General features: G+C 42.4%; 1 protein-coding gene and 1 pseudogene across 2 annotated transcripts in view; both read right to left on the bottom strand.

The window, feature by feature from the left end:
- Nucleotides 1-27,825, bottom strand: part of CNTNAP5 (contactin associated protein family member 5) — an 882,476-nt gene that overhangs the window by 376,558 nt on the left and 478,093 nt on the right. For both annotated transcript variants that reach the window (XM_060151536.1, XM_060151538.1), the window contains exon 8: nucleotides 6,830-7,094. In XM_060151536.1, the coding sequence (XP_060007519.1) occupies nucleotides 6,830-7,094 (265 nt within the window). The remainder of the gene's footprint in view (nucleotides 1-6,829; nucleotides 7,095-27,825) is intronic.
- LOC132521926 (UBX domain-containing protein 2A-like) lies at nucleotides 3,000-3,801 on the bottom strand (annotated as a pseudogene).

Raw genomic sequence — 27,825 nt, 5'->3', positions numbered from 1 at the left:
CGTTCTCATCAGCAAAATAAAAATAACATTGAAATGTCAGGCCACTTGCAAAATAATTATAGTGGTGCCAGCTTTTTTTGGTTACTGAATGTTTCACTTGCAATTCAAAACACTCTGCCTCGATTGTCTAAAGAAATGAACCAGGTGGTCTCCTTCACTTTTGCACAAGTTCCTGTTTTCTTAGTCATCCAGATTGGTTTGGACAATGACAATCTACATTCTAAGCACCTTTTTAAGAGTCTTTAAAAATAGCAGCCATTTGCTCCTCAAAAATAGAACATGGTATCAATCGTTCCAGGGGTAGGTATGGCCCTGAGAAAGTGGTCCCCAAGACACATGGAACCTGGGGAGAAGTGGTGAGGAACTAGAGTGTGAAATGCATAAAGGAGGAAATCCAGGTGTTTTTTTGTTTATTTAAAATTTGCACAGTTGGCTGTTCTGATCCCTGAAAGGGGACATGGGAGCAGCAGTGCTCCTGGAAGGTTTCCTCTCTGTTCCCATGCAGCCCCCAGATTTCCACGTGGCATCGGATGCACAGGGGTGACGAGAATATGGGAAAAGCTACGCAAGGCATGGCAAAGTCTCTGGAAGCATCTAGGCTTTCACTTAGTACCCTTCGTACTTACATGATAATCTTACTAAGGAATCGTCACTGAGCATTTAAAAGGGCCTGATAAAACTAATAAAAACAAACAAAAAGGTCTGAGAGGGACTTTCCTGGTGACACCGGGGTTAAGAATCCTCCTGCCAGTGCAGGGGACACAGGTTTGAGCCCTGGTCCGGGAAGATTCCACATGCCGTGGAGCAACTAAGCCCATGTGTCACAACTACTGAGCCTGCACTCTAGAGCTCGTGAGCCACAACTACTGAGCCCGCATGCCACAACTACTGAAGCCTGTGTGCCACAACTACTGAAGCCCATGTGCCTAGAGCCCATGATCCACAACAGAAGCCACCGCAATGAGAAGCCTGTGCACCACAATGAAGACTCAAGGCAGCCAAAAGTAAATAAATAAATACATAAATAAACATTAAAAAAAAAGTCTGAGAAAAGTATGTCACATATATCAATGACTATTAGTGTGTGTGTGTGTGTATGTGTGTATGTTAATATATAGATACACATAATTTACTTTATAACACTAAATAGGCAATGTCAGCTAAAGTGCAGTAAAAGTCTACAAAGACAATGGATTCACAATCCCTTGTCAGCCCCAATTAACCCCCAAATCTGTCTATTGATGGGACCACCAAGTGAAATGTTTTGGGAAAACCCAACTTTAGATACTACATAGGCTACTTTTGTTAACAGCGTACTGTACGTTTCATCTTTCATCTAAAGCAGAGTTTCTCTGCATTTGAATTCTTTATAAACACCTGACCATATCACGAATAAATATGGGGGGCAGCAAGATACACTGTGGTGACCATGGACTTGGGGATGCAAAGGAAAGGCCTGAGCTTGAACACCTGCTTGGTCACTTGAACTTAATTGCTGACTCTCAATTTCCCCTTGTGCCTGTTGGTAAATAAGAACCACTTAATATGTTTCATAAGCTCTTTTTTTTTTTTTCTGTAGTATTGTATGACAAGGTCCTTGCATAATGCCTGACCTGCATGAGATCCACAGTAATTGTTGGTTCTACTGTCATATCACTTAGAGTGAAAGGATGCCCTTGACTTTTGCCTCATATTCACATATACAAGGCTTTCAAGAAAGGAGATGACAAAAATAGAAAATAAAGAAAAATACAAGGGAGGGATTATACTGTTGCCCTTCAACTCCCTAAAACTTCATCCCTTAGAACAACTAAATTCAGATGCCTTCTATTTTGAGGACGATTTCATTTGGACTTCTCTTCCTGATACCCAATGCAAACGGCACAAAATAACCACACCCCAAAAAACCTATGTACACTTTATGAAGCTTTGGTAACCGAAGTGAATGTGCCAGGCATCCATGTGCTGACCTTCTCATAGGGGTCACCTTCTCTTTTAGAACCAAGACGTTAGAAATACATGAACTATTCTCAAGTAAATCTTTAAATAGCTGGATTCCCTGTTCAATTAATAATGTGCTATTTTCTATTTTCCATGAGGTACCATGTGTCAAGGGTAGCCCCAGTGGCCCTCAAAATTATTAGAACAACGTTTATTATTTTTCTGATTTCTCATGTGAGATTTTTCTCTTATAAATCCAGTACAATCTCAAGTACTTGGAAAACAAGGTTCTTCAGAAATGTATGGGAGGAGAAAACTTTTTTGTTAGTCTGATTTTTTTGTTTGTTTACCTTTTTCCCCCAGGTAGAACAATGCCAGTAGACACAACGCCTTGATCCATTTCAAAGAAAAATAAAAGAAATTCCAAAATTTCTGAATTTTCCAAATTTCGGGAAATTCTTGGAGAAAGAAGCAAGCAAGAGTTTTCTGAGACAGACATCAGAATGTTTTTAAATCTTTTACTTGTTTGATTTTTTTTGAGAGACAGGTCTAATATAACATGATTTTTTTCTCCCTCTTTACTGGATATTGGGGCAGCTTTAACCAGCCTCTCTCTCAGTCATCAACACATTTTAATGGACTGACACATGCTTAATAATACAGGTAATGCTTTAGAGCAAAGTGTCACTGGGGCCTGTACTATATTAAAACTGCACTTTTGACCTGAGCTCTACAAGTCTCTGTACTCAACCATCTCGCCGGTTGGAGAGAAACAGATCAACACCAGCTCACGATTTTTCTTCTTCAAATAAGGAGGATTGAGGTTTAACTTTTATAACTCTGCACATGAAAAATGTTATGTTTCTAAGCGATTAACTCACCTCCATGACTAGAAATCTTAGAAATTTCACAAAAGCCCCACGACTGCACAAACTCACTCAGCTTTTATGACTCTAAGGAGTGAGGCCTGTTTTTGCCTGAGGTCTTGAGTCAGTGTGGAAGAAAAAGAAATTTGCTAAATAGCTTCTCAACACTGTGCTAAAGGGTTTAGATCATATTTAATCATCGTCACAGTCTTGTGATGTAAGCATTTTTTTGAATCTCATTTTGTAGGTAGATGCTAAGATGGACCCCAGTGATCCATGAGTACTAATATCTAGTGTGAGTGTTTCATCTAGCAATTTGAGGAAAGGAAGAGCTCTTGCCGGGGAAAAGGGAGGACTTCTTTGAGATCCTTGGTGTTTTTCAAAGACGTCTTTGATGTGGCTTATCCTATGAGAAATGTTAAATTTCTGGACACTCCTTTTCCCATTGGCTAACCAGATCTGTATATTAGTGATGGGTTCCAGACTGTTTAGTGAGACAGTAGACAACTTATTTTTATTCTCAACTTCAATACACTTTGCTTTAGAAACAATTTTTGGTGTAGCACTTCACAGTTTGTGACCCTGTCCTGAGAAGGGCTGGAACACAGGCTTTGTTGACATACATACTTCATTTTTCTTATCTTCAACTTTAACATCAACCTCCTCATTATCAAAAATCCTATAATTCCAAAGATAATTCCCCTTTTTTGATGGAGTTCAGAAACTGCTGAGCTGCACCATCAAAATAACTTCTGAAATCATCATTGACTGTGAATCCATTTTTCCATAATTTTGTACTTACACCTACCAGTTTCTTTTGTTCAGTGGCAGACAAACATTTGACACCAACCTTCTGAGTTTCCTCAAAAAGGCTGTCAACAAAATAGTCCCAATTTGTTTGCTGATTATCACTAAGAGGTTGGTGGTCATATCCTGTTTCACAAACCCGTTCTTCCTTTGTACTTTCAAGATTATCTGCTTCTTTCATTCTCTTTTGTCTTCCTCCTGGTGTGGCCACTGGGCTGGAGCCCCTCAGACAGGGAGCACTGCCTCCCCCAGACCCTCTCAAGCTCGGCGGCCATGCTGCTGGGACCCTGCTCATCTCCCTTGGTTACTGCTGCCGGCACCGAGCATGTGCTGAGGCTGGCTCTGACTCCTAGTATCTGAATCCTTGTATAATCCCTTTGACTTGAGCAAGGGCTAGACTTATTCACTTTTTTCTAATGAATATAATATGATGAAAAGGATGGGATGAGATATACAACGACTGTGGCTTTTGTCCTGGGGGTTCTTTCCCACTCTCTCCAGGGTCACTCACTCTGGGGTAAGAATGCTGCCCTAACAATGAGGCAGCCTTCTGGAGAGGGCGTGGGGATAAGTTTGGATCTTCTGAGGTCTGCCCACAGCCACATGAGTTAGCCTGGAAGCAGAGTTAGAACCGGTTGAACCTTGAGATGACTGTCGCCCCTGCCAACAACTTGACTGCAGCCAGAATCACCCAAAGGGCTCCTGGATTCCTGACTCTTAGAAAATCAGACATAACATGTGCGGTTTTCAACTAAAACATGTTGGTATAATTTGTTACGCAGCTGTAGATAACAAATGCACTCTCACTTACATGGGAGACAAAGTTAAGTTCATCTAGGGCCCCAGACTAACTAGTAAGGGGAAAAGGTGCTTTTGGAACCTGCCTCTCTGACTCACAGATCCAGGCCCTTCTGTTATTTCCAGAGGTTTGAAACTGTATACAAGACCCTGTGTCCCTTCCTTTGAAGTAATAGGCTTTTGCTTTAGTCTCCCACGCCTACACTGAGTCTCAAAAGGCTGCTCAAGAGTTAATGATTAGGAAAAAAAAGTAGTTAATGATTAGGAATGTGAAGATGTAAAAATAAAGAATAGCTGTTGGGCTGGGAAACTGGTAACAATTTAGACTACAAATCAGCCACATGGCAGAATCACCAAATTCCCAGTTCCCTGAAAGATAAAGATAAAGGTCTGACACATATTCCAAAGGTTTGCTTTTTTTTTTTTACAGGAAGCTGACCACCCCCCAGATGAAAATTGCTGACCACAACATAGACCCTAGACTGGTTGAAACCAGAAGATTGATGATGCTGGAAACTTCACCTTGATGCCAACCAATCTGAGAACTGTGCACAAGCTGATCATACACCCTGCAGCTCCCTCCCTCACACTGCCTTTAAAACCCCTTACCTGAAAGCTATTGGGGAGTTCAGGTCTTTTGAGCATGAGCTGCCCCTTCTCCTTGCTTGGTGCCCTGTAATAAAATCTATACTTTCCTTCACCACAATTCGGTGTCAGTAGATTGGCTTTACTGTACATGGGTGAGCGGACCCAAGTTTGGTTCGGTAACAGGTTCAATGGGCTTTTTTGTTCACCCATTGACATCAGAGGCTTTCCCATAGCCTGACCTGATCTTGACTATTAAGTCACATCCTTTACTTAACTCAATTTCCTCTAATTTAATTGCATAACAAAACTCAGAGTCCAGTGGGGGAAGAAAGACATTTAAATTAAATAAATGATTCAGTGTCCTATAATCCAGGATGGATATTGGCCCAGGATGCACAGAGGAGGTGGTTTGATTCAGGCTGTAGAGCCAGGAAGGCTTCTCAGGATTTGTTGACCTAGCAGCCTGCCTTAGCCCCCAATCCAATGCATGCAGGTGGTCTGACCTCGGTAAGTACTTGTCACTAAGTGAACACATTGCTTCCAGAAGGACAGGGGACGTCAGTAAGATAACAAGTAGAGAAGGAGGGAGAAAATTCCATGGCTCCATGTCGAAGGAATGGCAGATAGAAGAGTCAGGATGTTATTCATACATCTATTCCATGTTGCTATACATTAGGACCTATACTCTATTGCTATAAAAGAAAGTACTTTCCAATCTTCAGCTTTCTGAGAACCATTTTTAAAACTTTTATGAAAAGATGCTCAACATCACTAATTATTAGAGAAATGCAAATCAAAACTACCATAAGGTATCACCTCACACTGGTCAGAATGGTCATGATCAAAAAGTCTACAAATAAATGCTGGGGAGGGTGTGGAGAAAAGGGAACCCTCTTGCACTGTTGGTGGGAATGTAAATTGGTGCAGCCGCTATGGAGAACAGTATGCAGGTTCCTTAAAAAACTAAAAATAGAGTTACTGTATGATCTAGCAGTCCCACTCCTGGGCGTATATCCACAGAAAACTGTAATTCGAAAAGATAAATGCACCCCAATGTTCATTGCAGCGCTGTTTAAGACATGGAAGCCACCTAAATGCCCACTGACAGATGAATGGATAAAGAAGATGTGGTGTGTGTATATATATATATATATATATATATATATATATATATATATATATATAGTGAAATATTACTCAACCATAAAAAAGAATGAAACATTGCCATTTGCAGCAACATGATTAGACCTAGAGTTTATCATATTAAGTGAAGTAAGTCAGACAGAGGAAGAAAAATATCATACGATATCACTTATATATTGAACTAAAAACAATGATACAAATGAACTTATTTACAAAACAGAAACAGACTCACAGACTTGGAAAACAAACTTATGGTTACCAAAGGGGAAAGATGAGGGGAGGAATAAATTAGGAGGTTGGGATTAACAGATACACACGGCTATATACAAAATAGATAAACAACAAGTACCTACTGTATAGCACAGAGAAGTATATGCAATACTCTGTAATCACCTAGATGGGAAAAGAATCTGAAAAAGAATAGATACATGTCTATGTATAACTGAATCACTTTGCTGTACACCTGAAACTAACACGACACTGTAAATCAACTATACTCCAATACAAAATTTATAAAAGAAGAAAAAACGGAAACAAATGTTGGTTCTTCAGACTTAGAGTAAATTTGTGAAGACTGGTCATCTCACACCCCTGGGAGCTGGAGCCTGTATGTTTTGGTCAGATTCTCAAACATGTATCGACTTGGCTGAATAAGAAACGACATAGAAGTTGTCAGTGGACAGTACCTGTGAGGATTTCAGCTGCACGTTCTGTCATTTTCTGAATCACGAGTCTCAGGGTTCCATCCTCCAGGCTCAGCAGCAGGGTCCCTGAGCCCTCAGAGAGCATCGTGGACAGAAGCAGACCATCCTTGTTCCACGTTCGAAACTGGAAACTCACCGAGAGCCCATCGATTTGGGGGGTGCCGGGCAGCAGCAAATAACTGCTGCTCGAGTTGACAAATGTGATGGGAACAATTTGTGGTTCAGAGCAGGAAAATGTGACATTGCCCTGGAAAACAATAAAAATCAAATATATAAAAGTCATTTTTTATTCTGCAATCTGACAGCTGATATAAACAACCACCTGGAGCTGACCTTAATTTCAGGATCATTTTACATACAGCAGCAAGATCTTAAAGGGAAAAATATGTCAGCTTTGTTCAGACACACCCACAAGATTGTTTTCCATTCTTTTTTCTGCATCATGGTGCTATCTGCAAAGAGGGTCATCCAAGACCCAGGTGGGTGGGGACATGGGAAGCATCAGAAGTTTCTAGGGATCCAGAGATAAAACTAATTACATTCATTCATTGAATAATGCTGTACTGCAAGTCAACTAAGTGCCAAGCACTGGGATACCTTTCAAAGAGATACGTATGAGAAAACTTTGTTACAATATGGAATGTCCCCAGGGCAGCCTGGTAGAAGAAATAGCTAAAGAAGCAAAGGTTTCACAAGGGAGGCGATGCTTTCCTGGAAGGAAGTGGGGAAAGACAAGAGTGAGTGCCTGGTCAGCCTTCTCAGCAGATGGCATGGTGTTTGCAAAGGCTTGGAAAAATTAGCAAAATGGCATCCCTGGGGAATGAGTCATTTCTGAACTTGCAGTGGGACAGAGAGGACCAAGGACCATAAAGCAGGTGAGTTTATGCTTGTCAAAATTATCATTCAAAGTTAGAAGCAGTAAAGTGACATTGGCCAGATTTTTAATGTATTAAGAGTATTTTTAGTAACATTGGGGAGTCGAGGGGGGGATGCATGAGAGGACCAGAAGTGGGGCGTATTAAGTGTGTGTAGACTAGAAGCAGGAAGAAGTGGAAGAAGATTATCCTTTGCATAAGTAAGGGAAAATGGGTCCGAGTTTACTTGAGGAAGTTACAGGAAAATAGACAAATGTATATATGTGCCCAGCTGAGCCATGCGCTGGAGTCACTTTTACTAGATGAATAGGAGAAAGCCTGGAATACCGTCTAGATTATGAATAGGTGTTACAATATGAAAGCCATTTGTAATTTTTATAGCCAACCTCTACAACAATGCAGTGAGCTTATTCAGGTAAGTGTAATACAGTATTTTCCTCTAAATAGTCATAGACACATCTTTTTTTAACTTATTTTATTGAATTATAATTGATTTACAATGTTGTGTTAATTTCTACTGTACAGCAAAGTGACTCAGTTTTATATATATATATATATATATATATATATATATATTCATTCTTTTTCATGTTCCTTTCCATTATATTTTACTACAGGATAGTGAATATAGTTCCCTGTGCTATACAGTAGGTCCTTGTTGTTCATGCAGTCTATATGTACTAGTTTGCATCTGCTAATCCCAAACTACCAATTCATCCCTCTCCACTCCCCTTCCCCCTTGGCAAGCACAGTCTGTTCTATTCATAGACACACCATGTTCCCTGTAAATCTCTCAATCCCAATGAAAGAGGCTAAGCTCCACCTATTTCCATAGCCAGTGCCACTTCTGCAAAAAAAAAAAAAAAAAAAAAAAAAAGACAGGGATTTCTGAAAGAGGAATGCCCTGGCTTGCCTGGCTGCCTGAATTCAACTGCAGTAAAGTGGCCAGGTAGTGGGGTTAGATACCTAGGACAGCTCCTAGTCCTAGAACAGATTAATCCTTCAGGTTGTACAGCCTCATAATCCTGAAAAAAACATCCTTAGGTCCCAAATATATTTGTTAGTGATAGTCCTGCATTTCTGAAAACAAATAGCAGTTTCCAAACAAACTTCTCCCAATAGCACATTTCTAATGATGCACTCATTAAGCACACCGCTATGAGCATATTCTTGCATTGATCATTTTTTGTAGTTGTTTAGATGTGTTCTTCTCTTTAGGCTAGATCCCCAGAAGTTAATTAATGTGTCAAAGGGTAAGGCCCTTGATATCCATCAAGAAATTGCCCACAGTTTATACTGCATTTGGCATTAGGCTAAGTGCTAACGTGCATATCTCATGTATTCTACACAATGACACTGCGTTCATTTAAAAAATGCACAGATTGGGTTTGGAGAAGCTAGGTGATTCGACAAAAGCCAGAGTCCTCCTTAGCAGTGACAATGGGGGACAAACCTATGTTTGTCTGACATGGAGGCTTTTGGCAGCCATCTCTGAGGACTTCCTCCTCTGAACTGGGTACCACTGTTAAAAATAAACATCTACCAGCTTGCTTTTGATATCCCATTGCTGTTTTAATCTGCTTTTTTAAATTGATATCTAGTCTCATACTGTTGTGGTTGGAAAAGAAGATTGATATGATTTCAATTTTCTTAAATTTACTGAGGCTTGATTTGTGACACAAGATGTGATCTATCCTGGAGAATGTTCTGTGTGCACTCGAGAAGAAAGTGTATTCTATTGTTTTTGGATTGAATGTCTTATAAATATCAATTAAGTCCATCTGGTCTAATGTGTCATTTAAAGCTTGTGTTTCCTTATTTATATTCTGTTTGGATGATCTGTCCATTGGTGTAAGTGGGGTGTTAAATTCACCTACTATTATTGTGTTACTGTTGATTTCCCCTTTTGTGGCTGTTAGCATTCGCCTTATGTATTGAGGTGCCCCTATGTTGGGTGCATAGATATTTACAATTGTTACATCTTCTTCTTGGATTGATCCCTTGATCATTATAGAGTGTGTTTCCTTGTATCTTGTAATAGTCTTTATTTTAAAGGCTGTTTTTTCTGATATGAGTATTGCTACTCCAGCTTTCTTTTGATTTCCATTTGCAAAGAATATCTTTTTCCATCCTGTCACTTTCAGTCTGTATGTGTCCTTAGGTCTGAAGTGGGTCTCTTGTAGACAGCATATATACAGGTCTTCTTTTTGTACCCATTTAGCCAGTCTGTGCCTTTTGGTTGGGGCATTTAATCCATTTACATTTAAGGTAATTAATGATATGTATGTTCCTATTACAATTTTCTTGATTGTTTTGGGTTTGTTTTTGTAAGTCTTTTCCTTCTCTTGTGTTTCCTGCCTAGAGAAGTTCCCTTAGCATTTGCTGTAAAGCTGGTTTGATGGTGCTGAATTCTATTAACTTTTGCTTGTCTGTAAAGCTTTTGATTTCTCTGTTGAATCTCAATGAGATCCTTACTGGGTAGAGTAATCTTGGTTGTAGGTTTTTCCCTTTCTTCACTTTAAATATATCTTACCACTCCCTTCTGGCCTGTAGAGTTTCTGCTGAAAGATCAGCTGTTAACCTTATGGGGATTCCCTTGTATGTTATTTGTTGCTTTTCCCTTGCTGCTTTTAATATTTTTTCTTTGTGTTTAATTTTTGTTAGTTTGATTAATACGTGCCTTGGCATGTTTCTTCTTGGATTTATCCTGTATGGGACTCTCTGCACTTCCTGGACTTGATTGACTATTTCTTGTCCCATGTTGCATAAGTTTTCAACTATAATCCCTTCAAATATTTTCTCAGACCCTTTCTTTTTTTCTTCTTCTTCTGGAAGCCTATGATTCGAATGTTGGTGTGCTTAATGTTGTCCCAGGGGTCTCTGAGACTGTCCTACATTCTTTTCACTCTTTTTTCTTTATCCTGCTATGCGTCAGTTATTTCCACCATTCTATCTTCCAGCTCACTTACTGTTCTTCTGCCTCAGTTATTCTGCTATTGATTCTTCTAGATTATTTTTAATTTCAGTTATTGTGTTGTTCCTCACTGTTTGTTTGCTCTTTAGTTCTTCTAGGTCCTTGTGAAATATTTCTTGTATTTTCTCTATTCTATTTCCAAGATTTTGGATAATCTTTACTATCACCACTCTGAATTTTTAGGTAGTTTGCCTGTTTCCTCTTCATTTGTTTGGTCTTGTGGGTTTTTATCTTGCTCCTTTGCCTGTAGGATATTTTTCTGTCTTCTCATTTTGTCTAATTTACAGTATTTGAGGCCTCCTTTCCCTAGGCTGCAGGGTCATAGTTCCTCTTGCTTCTGTTCTCTGCCCCTGGTGGTGGGGTTGGTCCAGTGTCTTGTGTAGGCTTCCTGATGGGAGGGAATGGTATCTGCATTCTGGTGGGTGGAGCTGAGTCTTTTCCCTCTGAAGAGCAGGGCCTTGTCAAGTGCTGTGTTTTGGGGTGTCTGTGAGCTTAGTATGACTTTAGGTAGTCTGTGTGCTGATGGGTGGGTTTATGTCCTGTCTTGTTTCTTGTTTGGTGTGAGGGGTCCAACACTGGGAGCTGCTGGCAATTGGGTGGAGCTGGGTCTTGGATTCAGATAGAGGCCTCCGTGAGGGTTCTCGGTGATTAACCTTCCTTGGGGCTGGGAATTCTCTAGTGGCCCAGCATCCCGGACTTGGTGCTCCCACTCCAGAGCCTCAGGCCCGACTTCTGGTCGAGGGGCCAAGACTCTGCAAGTCGCTCATCTCAGTTATGCAAGGATCTTTATAGTCCTTTCCAGTGTCCAAGGTCTTCTGCTAGTTTCTGGCTGGTGTTCTGCGAGAATTGTCGCATCTATAGATGTATTCCTGATGCATCCATGGAGAGAGATGAACTCCACGTCTACCTACTCTTCTGCCATCCTGGATCTCCCTGGATGGTGCAGGTGTACTCACTGTCATCCAGCAGGTGCATGGTGCAGCTGTACTCGTGCTCCAGGCTCTTGCTGCTGCCACTCATCAACCTGCTCAGCAATTTCCCACCCGCCCCCTGCCCCCGGGAGAGAATCGGCAGTGCTGCAGACCCCGGACCAGGCACCGCTCAGCCAGGCAGCTCTGCACAAGCACCTGCACCTGCACCATCACCCCAGCGAGGACGCCGCCACTGCATCCTGCTGGTCTTCTGCTCCTCCTTCTCCGCCACCACCTGCCCCTAGCCCAGAGCAAGCACCTGGCTCTCTCTCCTCCATGCCCCACTGCCCCTTAATCTGCATTTTTGGATTTCTGGTTGATATCCTTTCAAGATGAAATATCCCCACTTATGGCAGATTAACTGAGGCACGGCTGTCTTTTAAACAAAGTAAAATCACAAATGCTCCCACAGGGAACTTGGGAGTAGCAGTAACTCTTCTTGCCCTTTACTTTTCCTGAGGTCAGTGTCACCTCCTCTGGTAACAATTTGCCACAGCAAAGCTGTACCCAAAGTTTGAGGCTGTGTAGAAGGGGGAAAGGTGACAAGGCTGAAGGTAGAAACCCAGGACTTTGTAAAACACCCCTTCCTGCTTGATTTAAAATCCAGTGTATCAGACTCACACAGACACAGAGAACAGACTTGTGGGTGCCAAGGGGGAGGGGGTGCAGGGGAGGGATGGATTGGGAGTTTGGGGTTAGCAGATGCAAACTAGAATGGATAAGCAACAAAGTCCTACTGTAGAGCATAGGGAACTATATTCAATATCCTGTAAAAAACCATATGAAAAGAATATGAAAAATAATATATATATGTATAACTGAATCACTTTGCTGTATACCAGAAACTAACACAACATGGTAAATCAGCTATTTTTCAATTTTAAAAAACCCTTAAAAAAGTCCAATATTTAGCTCGACTCAAGCCATTTTGTGAGTGTTCTCTGGAGAGACAATCATGGAGGGTGGTCCTCAGGAAAGTGGGGGTCTAGAGGAACTGAGATTGTCCCCTGCATTCCACTGAAAGTCTAATGGGCCCCAGTAACTTTGAAATAGGCCAGGGAACCCAGAAGCCCTTGAGAGGCACTCAGGGGACACTCCAGGTCCCCAGCAAGATCCTGGTGGCAAGAACTTCAAATAAATGCTTCAGGGATCCTCACTGGTTAAGGTAAGGCCAGGTGTGGGGATCAATGCTTTGTTCAACAGGGAGCAGGTGAACTTGGAAATGCATTGTCTTTGGACGGTGTCTCCACATCACTGCAGGCCGTGCTCTCCACTCCGTCTCCCACATTTCCCTCATGCTGTCCTCTGTTGCCCTTGTGTCCATGCAGCTGCCTGAGCTGTCCAAAACTTCTCTGTTTTTAGAGCACTTCCCTGCTCTGTTCTCCAATGGTAGGTCCAAGGGCAAGTAGGAGAGAGAGATGGGAGTAGATGGGAAATGCCGTTTACACCCAATCTGACCCAACTCTCCTGACAAATGTGAGTGTTCCGGGCTGAGCTGTTTGTCACACTACTGTGCAGCACCCCCTGCCCCGTTCCACATCCATCTCAGCTGTGCTGGTTGCTGGCAGAAATGCCAAAGTGTCAAGAGGCACTGATACTCAGCCCCATTCACCACAATGGAGAGAAAGAAGAAATTAGCTAAATGAAAAAGTAGTACTTTTGAAATCAACACGGACTATTGAATCATTTTCAATAATGCCATTTGTAACTCCAGAATCCTTCTCAAGACAGCACATGAGGGAGTCCCCAGCAATGACTTAGAAAGAGCATGCAAGAAGACAATATTACTCAAGCCTTAAAATGAATGAAATAATGCCATTTGCAGCAACATGGATGGACCTAGAGATTATCACACTAAGTGAAGTAAGTCAGAGAAAGACAAATACCATATGATACCACTTATTTGTGGAATCTAAAATAAAAGATACAAATGAACTTATTTACAAAACAGAAGTAAACCCACAGACATAGAACACAAACTTACAGTTATCAAAGAGGAAAGGGTGGGAGAAGGATAAATTAGGAGTTTGGGATTAACATATACACACTACTATATATAAAATAGATAATCAATAAGGATTTACTGTATAACACAGGGAACTATACTCAGTATCTTGTAATAACCTATAAGGGAAAAGAATCTGAAATATATATATGTATGTGTGTGCGTGTGTCTGTACACCTGAAACTAGCACAACATTGTAAATCAACTATACTTCAATTTTAAAGATGATAAAATTGCTAAAAAAAGAGAGAGAAGACAATGTACTTGAGAAAGGTGTCAAAACAGAGAGCAGCAAAAGTCAACAGACTGTATTCTACCCTATATACCAGCTTAATCCATTAATTCAACTTTCATCCCTTCCCCGTGAAGAAGGACACTCCATGCCTCAGACTCTCCATTCTACTGTAGATTTAATTCAGTAGGGATTTCAACATGCATTCAAGATTTCTCCAACATTGTAAAACAATGCGCTAAGCACAGGGCTTTATAAGTTATACACGTAAATGGGATCCTGTTCCTTTTCAGTCTATAGTCATTAAATGTACATTTTTGACTGTAACTGATGCAAAGTATCCCATGACACAGGGATGCACCATGGTGGTCAAATCTTCAAGGTAAATCAGCCAGCCCTGATCCTATAGATGAGACTGCAAGAAAGTCAGTATCGCTGCCATGGTCTCTCTTTCCCCGAATATATTACAAGATCTACAGGGTCTTTCACTGTCCCAAAAGGAAGTCACTCTACACTTAACAGTCTAAATCCTTGGTGTCTGATGTGCCTCACCTGACAACACCACCAGGCCCCGGTTGGATGGTGACCCTCCATGGGACAATGGCTCCACTGAGCCACAGGTCACTGGTACCTATAAGTGGGGGCCTCTTTTGTCCCCCAAATGGCAGTTTTTAGTGCCCAATGCTTTCATGCTCATGCATGCTCATTCTTTTCCAAAAGATAAGGTATACAGAAGTAATGGGCCCATCTGTCCCTCGGGGTCCCCCAAACCATGTCCACTTTACTTCTCTGGGGTCCACCATGGCCTTTCCTTTGCAACCCTCAAAACACAGAAGTTCCCATCCCACCTCTTTTCTCAGACAAAAGACTTTGATTTCTATGGATGGAGCACAGAACGCTGAAACTCTAAGATCTGTTCGTAGACCATCTTAGAGAGACTGTCCATTTCTATGGAAAAACACTTTGTTTTGTACCAGTAACAACAAGAGCTGTACTGTCCCCTATCTGATTCATGAAGCTTGATGGACTCCTAAGAATGGTCAGGACCTTAAAACACAAGAAGTCAGTGGGAGGAGGCAAGCCTTTTTCATTGATTCATCCTCCCCAAGCAGGCCCTCCCTTTGGAGAGCAGATAAAAACCTCCATACTATTAATTGCTATGAAGAAACAGTACATGAGGTCTCACACAAAGGAAGCCTCTTCTAATCTGGAGGGTTACAAAAGGCTTCTTTAGGGAAGTGACATTGGAATTGAGATTCTACAGGAGAGAAGGTGTAACTAATTAGAAAGTGAGCAGAAGTTTTATCCGAGGAGAGAGGGAACGCAGTTTCTAAGGTCAGAGACAGGAAGGTGGGCGGTATATACAAGGACCTGCCAGAAGGTCAGCTGACGGCAGTTCAGAAGCCAGCACAACAGCAGGCAAGATCCAGTGGGAAGGGCAGGAAGGGATGCAATCATTAAGACTTTAGACCATGTCGAGGTACTAGAACTTGATCCTATGGACAAAACAGAATGGAAAGGGGTGAAGAGAGAACTGATGTATAGATTAGGCAGTAGGATCATATTGTGCTTGAGATGCATCCCTCAGGGGGCTGTAGGTATGGAATAGAGTATGCACTGTGTGCAAGAAAGGATGCTCAAGGGCCATACTTCGGGCACTTAAGGGTTTGTGGAGGGCTCTGTCTAGAATGGTGAGGGAGAACAGCAAACAGATAGGTTGCAGGTAAAATTGATAGTAGGTGCTGTGCAGGGTTGAGGGGCTTCCACTCTCCTCTGCTTGCCTAGGGACCTCAAATAGCACAGACCAGGGATGGCCCTGCACTGTGGGTTGACCATCACCTGCCTTGATTGGTGGCCCCTCCCACTCCTGTATGAAGACACTGACAGCAAATGCAAGTTCTTAAGCTCATTCATCCAATCCATGTGTGTGGTTACTATGGCAACCAGTCCCCTCATTATACTTCCTGCCTTTCTCCCTCCACCAGGAGTGACCTCTTCGGGCCTCTGCACCCACTCTCACACCCCCTCCCTCCTTCCTCCTGGCCCATTCCTGGGGCCTTTTCAGACCCTCCCCAACCCCGAGGTGGCTGCCTTCTTCACCAGGTCCCAATGGTTTGTGTCCCTAGACCATTTATTCACATATACATACAAGTGTCACCATACACTTATCATTATCGCTTAGACTGCCTCGTAATAATTAGCTACTCTTTACTACTTGCATAGGCTTTTCATAAAAATTCATCTGTAGTTGGGTAGAGAGCATCTGGCTTTGAATTCTGAGAGGAAAGTGAAATTGTTCAATTTAGGCAGAATCGGATTCTTATCATGAATATTTACCAGGGAAACCATATGGTCTCTCTGACTCCTTAATTTTTGCTACTATAGCTGCGAGAATAATGGTAGAGTGTTGATTTAGGATCAAATGAGAACATGGGCATTGTGTCTAGCACTGTTCTTGCCTCGTTTTTCTTTTTCCTGATCTGCCACTTTTTCGGGTGACCTGAGGCCAGTGACCTCAAGAATCTTAGTTTCCTCTTTTGTAACCCGAGGCTGGTGGACTGGGTGGTTCACAGATTCCCACAAGGGCCCTCATTCTTTGGGCATCTGAGACTGAAAACCCATATTCTTATCATCTATCTTCTCTTAGGAGGGGGGATAGGCATCAACAGAGTCATTTCCAATGTTGGAGTGAGAAGTGTAACCAAGTACTTGTTTTTTAAGACGTTTTTAAAATAATGCCTCAAAGCATAAGAAAGGAAACCTAAGACTTTTCCCTACCAATTCCTTTCTAACTTCAGGGAATACAGCAAGAGTCTCCATAGATAATTATTATATATATATATATATATATATATATATATATATATAAAGCAAGTAAGCAGAAGATGATACTGGTCCATATTTTTAAAAGGGAAGCCCAATTTAAAAAATAAAAAACATGTTTACCAGGGCATAACAGCTACCTGATTGACTATTCCTCCTCCTGTCCACCTCTCAAGAAACAGCATCCTAAAATACAAAGAGAATGCTAGGTTAATGCGGAAATGTATCGGGAATTAAGGTGGTTGAAACTTTCTTGGAGATAATAAAACGGGAGAAATTATATGTAAGCCACGTAGCTGGGTGCTGGTCCAAGAGCAGTGCAAGGAAAATCAGAGGAAAACAATGAGAGAAAACACAGGTTCTCAGCTGCAGCCTCCTTCCAAATGTATCCAGGTCATTCTGCCACCATATCAGAAGTTTGCCAAATGCTGACTGAAATCCAGTAAAAGGCATCCAACTAAAATCTTTCCTCCATGGTGGGGGAACTCATCCAAACGAAGATCTTAGAGTAATAGCATAATTACTGTGGTCTCCTAGTGCCTCATGGGTAAGGAGGATCCGACAGAGAGAACTTAGTACCACTTAAGTCTGTGTTATGTGACTACGGAATGGATCAGATAAACTGTCACAGACAGGGCTTATCACATGTACAGAGGGACCAACTTTAGAAGATGCTGTTCTGCTTACAATGGGGGAAACATCATCATGGTCTAAATGTGGGTATATGGTAGATGGAACAGACAGAAATGTATTACACAGTGATCTAATGATCTCTGTGTTTGTCAAAGATTCCTAAACATGGAATCTATCACCACTTGTTCATTGGACACCTGGTATTTTAGCCAGGTCTCAGATAGTGTAAAGACAAAAATGCCAAAATTGACTAGGCTAAAACAAGGAACTAATAAGACTGAGAAGAAAGACATTTAAAAAATGACTGAATTAGTGCCTATTTCACAGCTTTAGGATTGAACATAATCCTTTGCTTATTTCAGTTGAGGCCATGGATGTACATGGCAAATTTTAGACCTTAACAGCAAAAGCTAACTGTGCCTAAATTTCTACTTGGGCTTTGCTTTTGCCTTATCTCTATGGCAAGAATCCACTGTCTTTCAAAATTGTTACTTACTTGCTGATCTTGTATCGGCTGCATAGACCATAGGTTATAGATAAAGGGGCCAATCACTGATGAATTGCTAATAGGTATTTCTCATTGGTGGGCATTTTCCCGCAGTCAAACTTTGACCAGAGAAGATGCGTGCCATCTTTGTCTAGTTATTTTGGTTTGGCAAGTGCGTTCCTTCTGGACTCACTTCACTACAAAGACACCTACTACTGCTTGGGATAGTGATTCAAGCCAGTTAGGTCTTTTGCAGAAGGCACCAGAAAGTTATCCTCTGCTCTGCTTTAAATTATAATCTGAAAATACAGAAGTTATAGATAAAACGCATGTGAGGAGAAGGCAATGTCATTGGCCTCTAACTCATTCTCAATCAGGTCATTTGCTAACAGTTCCTGACTCTCTTCTTCTGGTACTTTATTTCACCCAGCAAACACTGCTCACCAGCTGAGCAGTAAGACCCTGCTCTGGGCTTGAGTGCCCTGGGAAGAGTAGGACAGAGATAAGAGAGGAGCCAAGCCCTGAGGACCTACTGGCCACCAGGATGTGCAATGGAATTGATGCATTTGGGATGCTATGGTCTTGGACTTTGGCAGACAGTCTGATTGGCTCCCTAGGAGGGTGGGGGAAAACTGCCCCAGAGCCCTGTGCCTCCTGGCAGCCTGCAGACTCCAGGCACACGCAAGCACAGTTGCAGTTCACTCCCCCAAAAGGGAAGAGCCCATCCCCTCACTGTACCTCTGATGTGGGGTGGGGTGGCAGTGCAGATTGGCATTAGCAGGAAGGGTGGCACAAACCAGAAATTGAGCTGCCAGATCTGAGACCCCGGTCCTCTGACACCGAGGGCACCCAGCTGTCTGTCATCTGAGAACTCTCCATCTGCCCACACAGAAAAAGAGAAAGAAAAATAAAAGGGATTTAAAGAGTGGACATTCTATGAAACAGCACCATTTGCAATGACATGGGTGGACCTAGAGATTATCACACTAAGTGAAGTAAGTCAGAAGGAGAAAGACAAATACCATATGATATCACTTATATGTGGAATCTAAAATAGGACATGAATGAATTTATCTATGAAACAGAAACAGACTCACAGACCTGTGGTTGCCAAGGGGGAGGGAGTTGGAGGAGGGATGGACTGGGAGTTTGGGATTAGCAGATGCAAACTATTATATATATGTATAACTGAGTCACTTTGCTGTACACCAGAAACTAACACAGCATTGGAAATCAACTATACTTCAACAAAATAAATTTAAAAAAATATATAAAATAAAATAAAGAGTGGACCATTCTTTGTCTGTTGAAAAAGACCTGAGGTCACAGGTGGAGGTAGGCTAGGAATAGACCTGGACCAAAAGTAGTATGAGTCTGAATTGAGTCTGGGGACTAAGGTAGAAGCTAAAGCAAGGAATACATGGGTGAGCAAGGGAGGTGTAGGGTAAGTGGCCAGTCTGCTCTCACTGGGATTCCTCAAATGTTGTCACAGCCAAGTCCCAGCTCATCCCTTCCTGGGGTCCTGAAAAGAGATGATAAGTCAGGTATGGCTGACCTGCTGTACCAGAAGATCAAATTTTAAGACCTCAAGGGAATACAGCAGACCTAGCTTGAAGTTCTGCTTACCTTGATGGTTTTAGTGTTTCCTAAAGCACTTCCAACTTTTACTGTGCTGAGCTGTTATTTACCAAGCATTTTCATTGTGTGTGCTTGTTTTTATTGTTTTTAATCATAATCCAGACATCACAACATGCTGGTGAGTAAAACATAGAGCTAGCAATGCAAGGCTGTGTTTCCATCACAAGGCATCAAGCAAAGCCAATCAAGCATTTATGAGCTGGGGGGAAACGATCTTGATTCAATCTAATATGTGGGGAAAGATTTCAAAGCCGGTTCTTGATTTTCCAAATGAGTACAACCATTTCTAATTCGATTTGTCTGAAAACTACCAGGACTGACTGGCATGCTCTCAGCAAGTGTAGGGGAAGGCAGCCCTGGGAGCTGAAGCTATCTTTGTGATTTCACACACTCAGGGGAGCAGGTGACCGAATGAAGGCTCTTTTCCACATTTGGGGGAAGATAGATTCCTTCATTTTGTTTGTTTGTTTGTTCAACAGATATTTATTAAGCTGCTCAAATGATCCAAGCTTGGTCCCAGTGACAAGGACACAACCCAGGAGACAGGCAGGCTCAGGCCTTGCCCACCTGGAGCTTGCATTGCATTAGAATGAAGGCTGTAGGACATGTCATCACACCTGCGATAGGGTGCACTGAGAGGTAAGCCTATGTTTCTGGGTCAGCATGTAGCAGGGCTTTATGAAGTCCCTTTTCATCTGAGCTTGGGAGGATAAATAGGAAGGAGTGAGGATGGGAGCTGAATTGAGGCAGAAGGAAAGAAAACAGAGAACAGCACTGGGAAGATGGGCATGGCAATAGTAAACACAGGCAATGTTTTCTTTCTGCCAAAGGAGGCCTTCAAGGATGAAGATCATGTTCCTTGTGGTTTCATGTAAGGGACACCCAAGAAAGAAGCATTTTTAATATTGGAAGTGAAGCCAAATCTGGCCTCTGTACCCTGACACCGAATTAAATCTCAGAGACAGAGTTTTGGGTGAAGTAGAAAAGAATAGCTTTATTGCTCTGCCAGGCAAGGGGGCCACAGCAGGCTAATGCCCTCAAAACTGTGTGTTCCAGCCTGAAGGGGGTAGTGAGGAGCTTTATAGTAATGGTTCAAGGAGCAGGGCATGGTCAGCTCGTGGACATTCTTCTGACTGGCTGGTGGTGAGGTCATTGGGAGTCAGCATCAACAAATTTCTGGTTCCAACTGGTCTGGGGTCTACGTGCTTGTGGGCAACATACAGTTCATTTCTCCCAGCTGGCGGCGGGGGTGGGGGGGGGTTAGTATCTGCAGAACAGCTCAAAGATATTGTTATGTGTATCCCTTAAGGGGGAACCAGGACCCTGCCCCAAGGCTGCACTACTGTTTCTTGCCTGCTCCTCCCTTGTCTCTGCATCCCCTCTCTTCCCTGATTAGCAACTGTTTGAACCTGCCCTTTGGAACTCAAGGAAGTTCATGGAGGCTGAATGAAACCTATTTCCTGTAATCAATAAACGGGGGACCCAGAAAGGCTTTTGTGCTCAGGAGCCTCACAGGGTCCTGCTTGGTATCAGAAAGAATGCCCCACTTATGGCCAAAGGGCATGGGCAGGCTGGCAGGTGGTCCCCCACATGGCCCTCTCCTCTGACCTCCCAAGAGCTGGCTGCCTGCCAGCACCGGTAAACAGGGACCCACTTAGAGCCCCATACAGCCTTCATCCTCATAGACTCTTGCCTTGACTCTTTTGCCATCCTAAGCCTGCTACCTCCTTGCTTCAGCTCCTTGGCTGTGGATCCAGTTTTGCCTCTCTGCCTGTGTGTGTCTCTGTTTCAGGTCCTGTGTTTTGTGCTTATGTCCTATGTGTCAAAGGTGAATATCCCCACCTGAGTTTCTGGCTTTGCCAAATAGTGATGATTTTCAACCAGAGGTGAAACCCAGAGGAAATCCTTGGGAATGGGGGAGCAGAAAGAAATGAAAAATAGACCCGTGGTTCAACTGATAACCTCTTAGTTTTCAGGCACAAGATAAAGTCATAACTCTATTCTGAACACTCTCATTTCTGTTTCTAAATATTGTGCAAAGGTATTTGGAAATATGAATCAAGAAGTTTAGGAATATGAATAATCCTTTTTGACACTTTACTTTCACTTCTAGAAATCTATTTTCAAGAAATAATCTGAAATTGAACTGAGATTTATACACTAAGCACCATTATTTATAATAATACAAACCTGGATCTAAAATTAAAGGAATAGTTAAGTAAATTACAGTATATCCATTTGACACACTATTTTGCTGCCACTAATAACAATGTTTATGGTAAACATGAAAGTCACTTATAATACAATACCAAATGAAATGAACAATACAAATTTACACATATGAATCAGATAAAATATACCTATATAAATATGTAACTACAGAACAGAGATTAATTTGCTAAATAGTGGCTCTCTCTGAGTGATGGAATCATGTTGATTTTGATTTACATAGTTAAATTTTTCTCTATTTCCAATGTACTTAAAATGAAGTACAAATTTGTAATGTAAATTTTAGAGATACAGTTTCCAAATATTATTTTATTTGAAAGCTTTCAAGACAACCCTATTCAGGATTAGAACTGCTATCAAGGGCATTTGCATGGATTATTGAGAGAAAGAAATAACAGCAGTTAATCCAAGTAGGGTTAGAAGCAGCTGGATATGAAACCCAATGACTATTATTTTTCAAATGGTTTCTATTTCTGCATAATTTCAGAACTGCTTGTCCCCGCTACTGCAAGTTTTTGTCCTGCGCCTATTACACTCAAGGAGGCAAAGGTAACGAGTCATTTTTTTTTTCTTTTCCATTTTGGTTTATTACAGGATATTGAGTGTCATTCTCATAGGACCTTGTTGTTTATCCACTCTACATATAATAGTTTGCATCTGCTAATCCCAAACTCCCAATCCATCCCTCCCCCACCTCCCCTCCCCCTCGACAACCACAAGTCTGTTCTCTATGTCTGTGAGTCTGTTTCTTCTTCACAGATAAGTTCATTTGTGTCATATTTTAGATTCCACATATAAGTGATATCATATGGTATTTGTCTTCTTCTTTCTGACTTACTTCACTTAGTATAATAATATCTAGGTCCATCCATATAGCTGCAAATGGCATTATTTTATTATTTCATTCTTTTTATTGTTGAGTAATGTTCTGTTGTGTGCATATGTATATATAGATATAAGATAGATAGATAGACCATATCTTCTTTATCCATTCGTCTGTCAATGGACATTTACATTGTTTCCCTGTCTTGGCTATTGAGGTGCATGTATCTTTTCAAATAGGTAACAAGTCATTACGATAAGGAAGGTGGTGGTGGTGGTGGTGGTGGTGTGTGTGTGTGTGTGTGTGTGTGTGTGTGTGTGTGTGTGTGTGTACATTTTCCTTTTGAGTAAACTTACTTCTCCAAATAACTTTACTTAGCCCTCACACAAAACATCTTTCCACTCTACGTGAATGTGTATGGTGCTTTTTTATATTAAATTTACTTCAGGGAGGAACAAATGTTCTTAGCTCTGAAAACATAATATGGGCTTCTTGATTCTTGGGTACAGATTGGAAAAGTAGCAAGTGTGCATGAAGGGCAAGTACCACTAACTGGCCTGTAAAACTAAACAAATTTCCTGCTCAATAATGAGTATATTACAAAAGTCAGCTTCTCAATTTCATTAATAATGACTTATAAAATGGGGAAAAAAACATTTCTAATTCTGATTACTGCTGTTAATCTCTAGATAAACATTAAAAATTTTTTCCAAATAAAAGTAGTTTTTTCAAAAAAGGCTGCCATTAGAATACTTCTATTTGGGGTGAAGATATACTAGATCAACACTGTCCAACGGAAATATCATGGGAACCACATATGCAATTAAAAATTTTCTGGTACTTTATTAAAAAAGTGAAATGAAAGAGATGAACTTAATTTAAATTTGAATATTGGGTTATTTAAGTCAATACATACAAATATTATTTAAACCTGATATTAAAATCATTGTCATTACAGTACATCTCAGTCTGGTCTAGCCACATTTCAAGTACCCCTAGCCACACACAGGTACCATATTGGACAATGCAACTCTAGAGCATCATTATAATGGTGATGGTTGAATTGTGCTTTCCAACCTGGACACTAAAATAGAAATTGTACCACGTCTTACATGAGGGCACCCATATATTGTTCAAAGAAATTTTGGTAGAGATTTCTAGTTATATACTCAAAATCTCCCCATTCTCTGCCTTTCTGTGTAGTAGAACTCTATAATTTATTTGAGGCAATAATGTCCTCAACCAGGTGACTACATTTCTTCGCTTCTGCAGGTATGTGTGGCCAGGTGTCTAAGTCTGGCCCATTAGGCCAATCATGGCGGGAGCATTGAGTGGGAGCTGATCCAGCTGGCAGGGATGTTCCTTTTATCTCCCTGTCTTCCTCGTTTCTGCAGCTTTGTATGCAGCCATGATACCTCAGTTCCAGAAGCCTATTGGGACCCTCAGGATGAAAGCCACAGAGTAAGGGGGTCAGGGTCCCTAACTACTTCATGAGACTGCAGGCCCTGTGTTTTTGTTTTGTATGGCAGGGTGTGGAGGTGTTTTCATAATAGCAGAGAAGCACTTTAAGTGGCCTCCAGATAATAAAATTTTAAGTGATTGGTTTGCGCTGAATTACATTTCCCCAGAATTCCTATATTGAAGCCCTAACCCCTGTACCTCAGAATGGCACTGTGTTTGGGGATAGGATTATTAAAGAAACGATTAAATTAAAATCAGGCCATTAAGGTAGGCCCCAAGCCAATCTGACTGGTGCCTGTATAAGAGGAAAAAATTTAGACACACAGAGAGACATCAGCTATGTGTACCCATAGGGGAAAGACCATGTAAGGACATAGCCAAAAGATGGCCACCTGCAAGCCAAGGAGAAAGGCCTCGGGAGAAACCAAGCCTGAAAACACCTTGATATCTTGGATTTCTAGCCTCTTGAACTGTTGTTTAAGCAGTTTAAGAATTGTTGTTTAGGAATTTCTATTGTTTAGTCCATGCCACCCAGTCTGCGGTATTTTGTCATGGCAGCCATTGCAAACTAAGACAGTGATAGAGAGATTTTAAATAATTTGCTCTAATGAAGCCTTTGAGTTGAAAGGTATGTTAGAGATTATCTAGAGGATGTGTCTCAGTTGTAGACAGCACCAGGGAGAATAAGTTAATTGTGAAATTTACCCAGCTACCTAGTGACCCAATTGGATGGGGAAGCTACATCTTCTGACTCACATGGTGCTCTTTCTAATCAGGCCATGCCACTTCTGCCAGATCCAGGGAAATAGAAACCATCAGCAGAGGGAGGCATCCCAAAGATCATCTTCTAATTTTCTATCTCTAGGCAGCTAACAGTGAGATGGTACTAGGATCTTTTAATTATCTGTGAAGGTCATTAGGTATGGAGAGGATCAGCCTCTCTTCAGAAGAAGCTCCAGTGTTGAAAAGAGAAACATTCTTCCTCACTGATAATCAGACCCTGAAAGTTTACCTTGGTTATAATCATCAAAACATAACGTCCAGATCGACTTCCGGGAAGATGGCGGAAGAGTAAGACGCGGAGATCACCTTTCTCTCCACAGATACTCCAGAAGTACATCTACGCGTGGAACAACTCCTACGGAGCACCTACTGAACGCTGGCAGAAGACCTCAGACCTCCCAAAAGGCCAGGAACCCCCCACGTACCTGGTTAGGGCAAAAGAAAAAACTAAACAGAGACAAAAGGATAGGGACGGGTCCTGCACCAGCGGGAGAGAGCTGTGAAGGAGGAAAAGTGTCCACACACTAGGAAGCCCCTTCGCGGGTGGAGACTTCGGGAGGCGGAGTGGGGGAGCTTGGGAGCCGCGGAGGAGAACACAGCAACAGGGGTGCGGAGGGCAAAGCGGACAGATTCCAGCGCAGAGGATCGGGCCGACCGGCACTCACCAGCCGAGAGGCTTGTCTGCTCGCCCGCCGGGGCGGGCGGGACTGGGAGCTGAGGCTCCGGCTTTTGTCGGAGCGCCGGGAGAGGACTGAGGTTGGCGGCGTGAACACAGCCTGCAGGGCGTTGGTGCGCCGCGGCTGGCCGGGAGAGAGTCCGGGGAGGGGTCTGGACCTGCCGAAGAGGCAAGAGACTTTTACGTCCCTCTTTGTTTCCTGGTGCACGAGGAGAGGGGATTAAGAGCGCTGCTTGAGAGGGCTCCAGGGACGGGCGCGACCCGCGGCTAAGATTGCGGAGCCCAGAGACGGACATGGGACGCTGAGGCCGCTGCTGCCGCCGTCAGGGGGCCTGTGTGCAAGCGCAGGTCACTGGCCACGCGCCCTTCCGGGGAGCCTGTGCAGCCCGCCACTGCCGGGGTCCCGGGATCCAGGGACGGCTCCCCCGGGAGAGCGCACGGCGCCCTCGGGCTGCAGCGTCACGCAGGCCTCTGCCGGCCCGCCCCGCACTCCGTGACCCTCCCTACCCCCCGGCCTGGGTGAGCCAGAGCCTCCGAATCAGCGGCTCCTTTAACCCCGTCCTGTCTGAGCAAAGAACAGATGCCCTCCGGCGCGACCTACACGCACAGGCGGGGCCAAATCCAAAGCTGAGCCCCTGGGAACTGTCAGAACAAAGAAGAGAAAGGGAAATCTCTCCCAGCAGCCTCAGAAGCAGCGGATTAAAGCTCCACAATCAACTTGATATACCCTGCATCTGTGGAATACCTGAATAGACAACGAATCATCCCAAATTAAGGAGCCCTGTGGATGAAAGGCTCTTGGTGCTGCAGCCAGGAGTCAGTGCTGTGCCTCTGAGGTGGGAGAGCCAACTTCAGGACACTGGTCCACAAGAGGCCTCCCAGCTGCACATAATATCAAACAGCAAAAATCTCCGAGAGATCTCCATCTCAACACCAGCACCCAGCTTCACTCAACGACCAGCAAGCTACAGTGCTAGACATCCTATGCCAAACAACTAGCAAGACAGGAACACAACCCCACCCATTAGCAGAGAGGCTGCCCAAAATCATAGTAAGTCTACAGACACCCCAAAACACACCACCAGACGTGGACCTGCCCACCAAAAAGACAAGATCCAGCCTCATCCACCAGAACACAGGCACTAGTACCCTCCACCAGGAAGCCTACACAACCCACTGAACCAAACTTAGCCACTGGGGACAGACACAAAAAACAACAGGAACTACGAACCTTCAGCCTGCAAAAAAGGAGACCCCAAACACAGTAAGATAAGCAAAATGAAAAGACAGAAAAACACACAGCAGATGAAGGAGCAAGATAAAAACCCACCAGACCTAACAAATGAAGAGGAAATAGGCAGTCTACCTGAAAAAGAATTCAGAATAATGATAGTAAGGTTGATCCGAAATCTTGGAGATAGAATGGACAATAGAATGGACAAATTGCAAGAATCAGTTAACAAGGACCTAGAAGAACTAAAGATGAAACAAGCAACGATGAACAACACAATAAATGAAATTAAAAGTACTCTAGATGGGATCAATAGCAGAATAACTGAGGCAGAAGAACGGATAAGTGACCTGGAAGATAAAATAGTGGAAATAACTACTGCAGAGCAGAAAAAAGAAAAAAGAATGAAAAGAACTGAGGACAGTCTCAGAGACCTCTGGGACAACATTAAACGCACCAACATTCGAATTATAGGGGTTCCAGAAGAAGAAGAGAAAAAGAAAGGGACTGAGAAAATATTTGAAGAGATTATAGTTGAAAACGTCCCTAATATGGGAAAGGAAATAGTTAATCAAGTCCAGGAAGCACAGAGAGTCCCATACAGGATAAATCCAAGGAGAAATACGCCAAGACACATATTAATCAAACTATCAAAAATTAAATACAAAGAAAACATATTAAAAGCAGCAAGGGAAAAACAACAAATAACATACAAGGGAATCCCCATAAGGTTAACAGCTGATCTTTCAGCAGAAACTCTGCAAGCCAGAAGGGAGTGGCAGGACATATTGAAAGTGTTGAAGGAGAAAAACCTGCAACCAAGATTACTTTACCCAGCAAGGATCTCATTCAGATTTGATGGAGAAATTAAAACCTTTACAGACAAGCAAAAGCTGAGAGAGTTCAGCACCACCAAACCAGCTCTACAACAACTGCTAAAGGAACTTCTCTAGGCAAGAAACACAAAAGAAGGAAAGGACCTACAATAATGAACCCAAAACAATTAAGAAAATGGGAATAGGAACACACATATCGATAATTACCTTAAATGTAAATGGACTAAATGCTCCCACCAAAAGACACAGATTGGCTGAATGGATACAAAAACAAGACCCATATATTTGCTGTCTACAAGAG

This window comes from Lagenorhynchus albirostris, chromosome 6 (genome assembly GCF_949774975.1).
Source record: "Lagenorhynchus albirostris chromosome 6, mLagAlb1.1, whole genome shotgun sequence".
Classification (NCBI taxonomy): domain Eukaryota; kingdom Metazoa; phylum Chordata; class Mammalia; order Artiodactyla; family Delphinidae; genus Lagenorhynchus; species Lagenorhynchus albirostris.
This window is presented reverse-complemented; position numbering and strand designations above follow the sequence as displayed.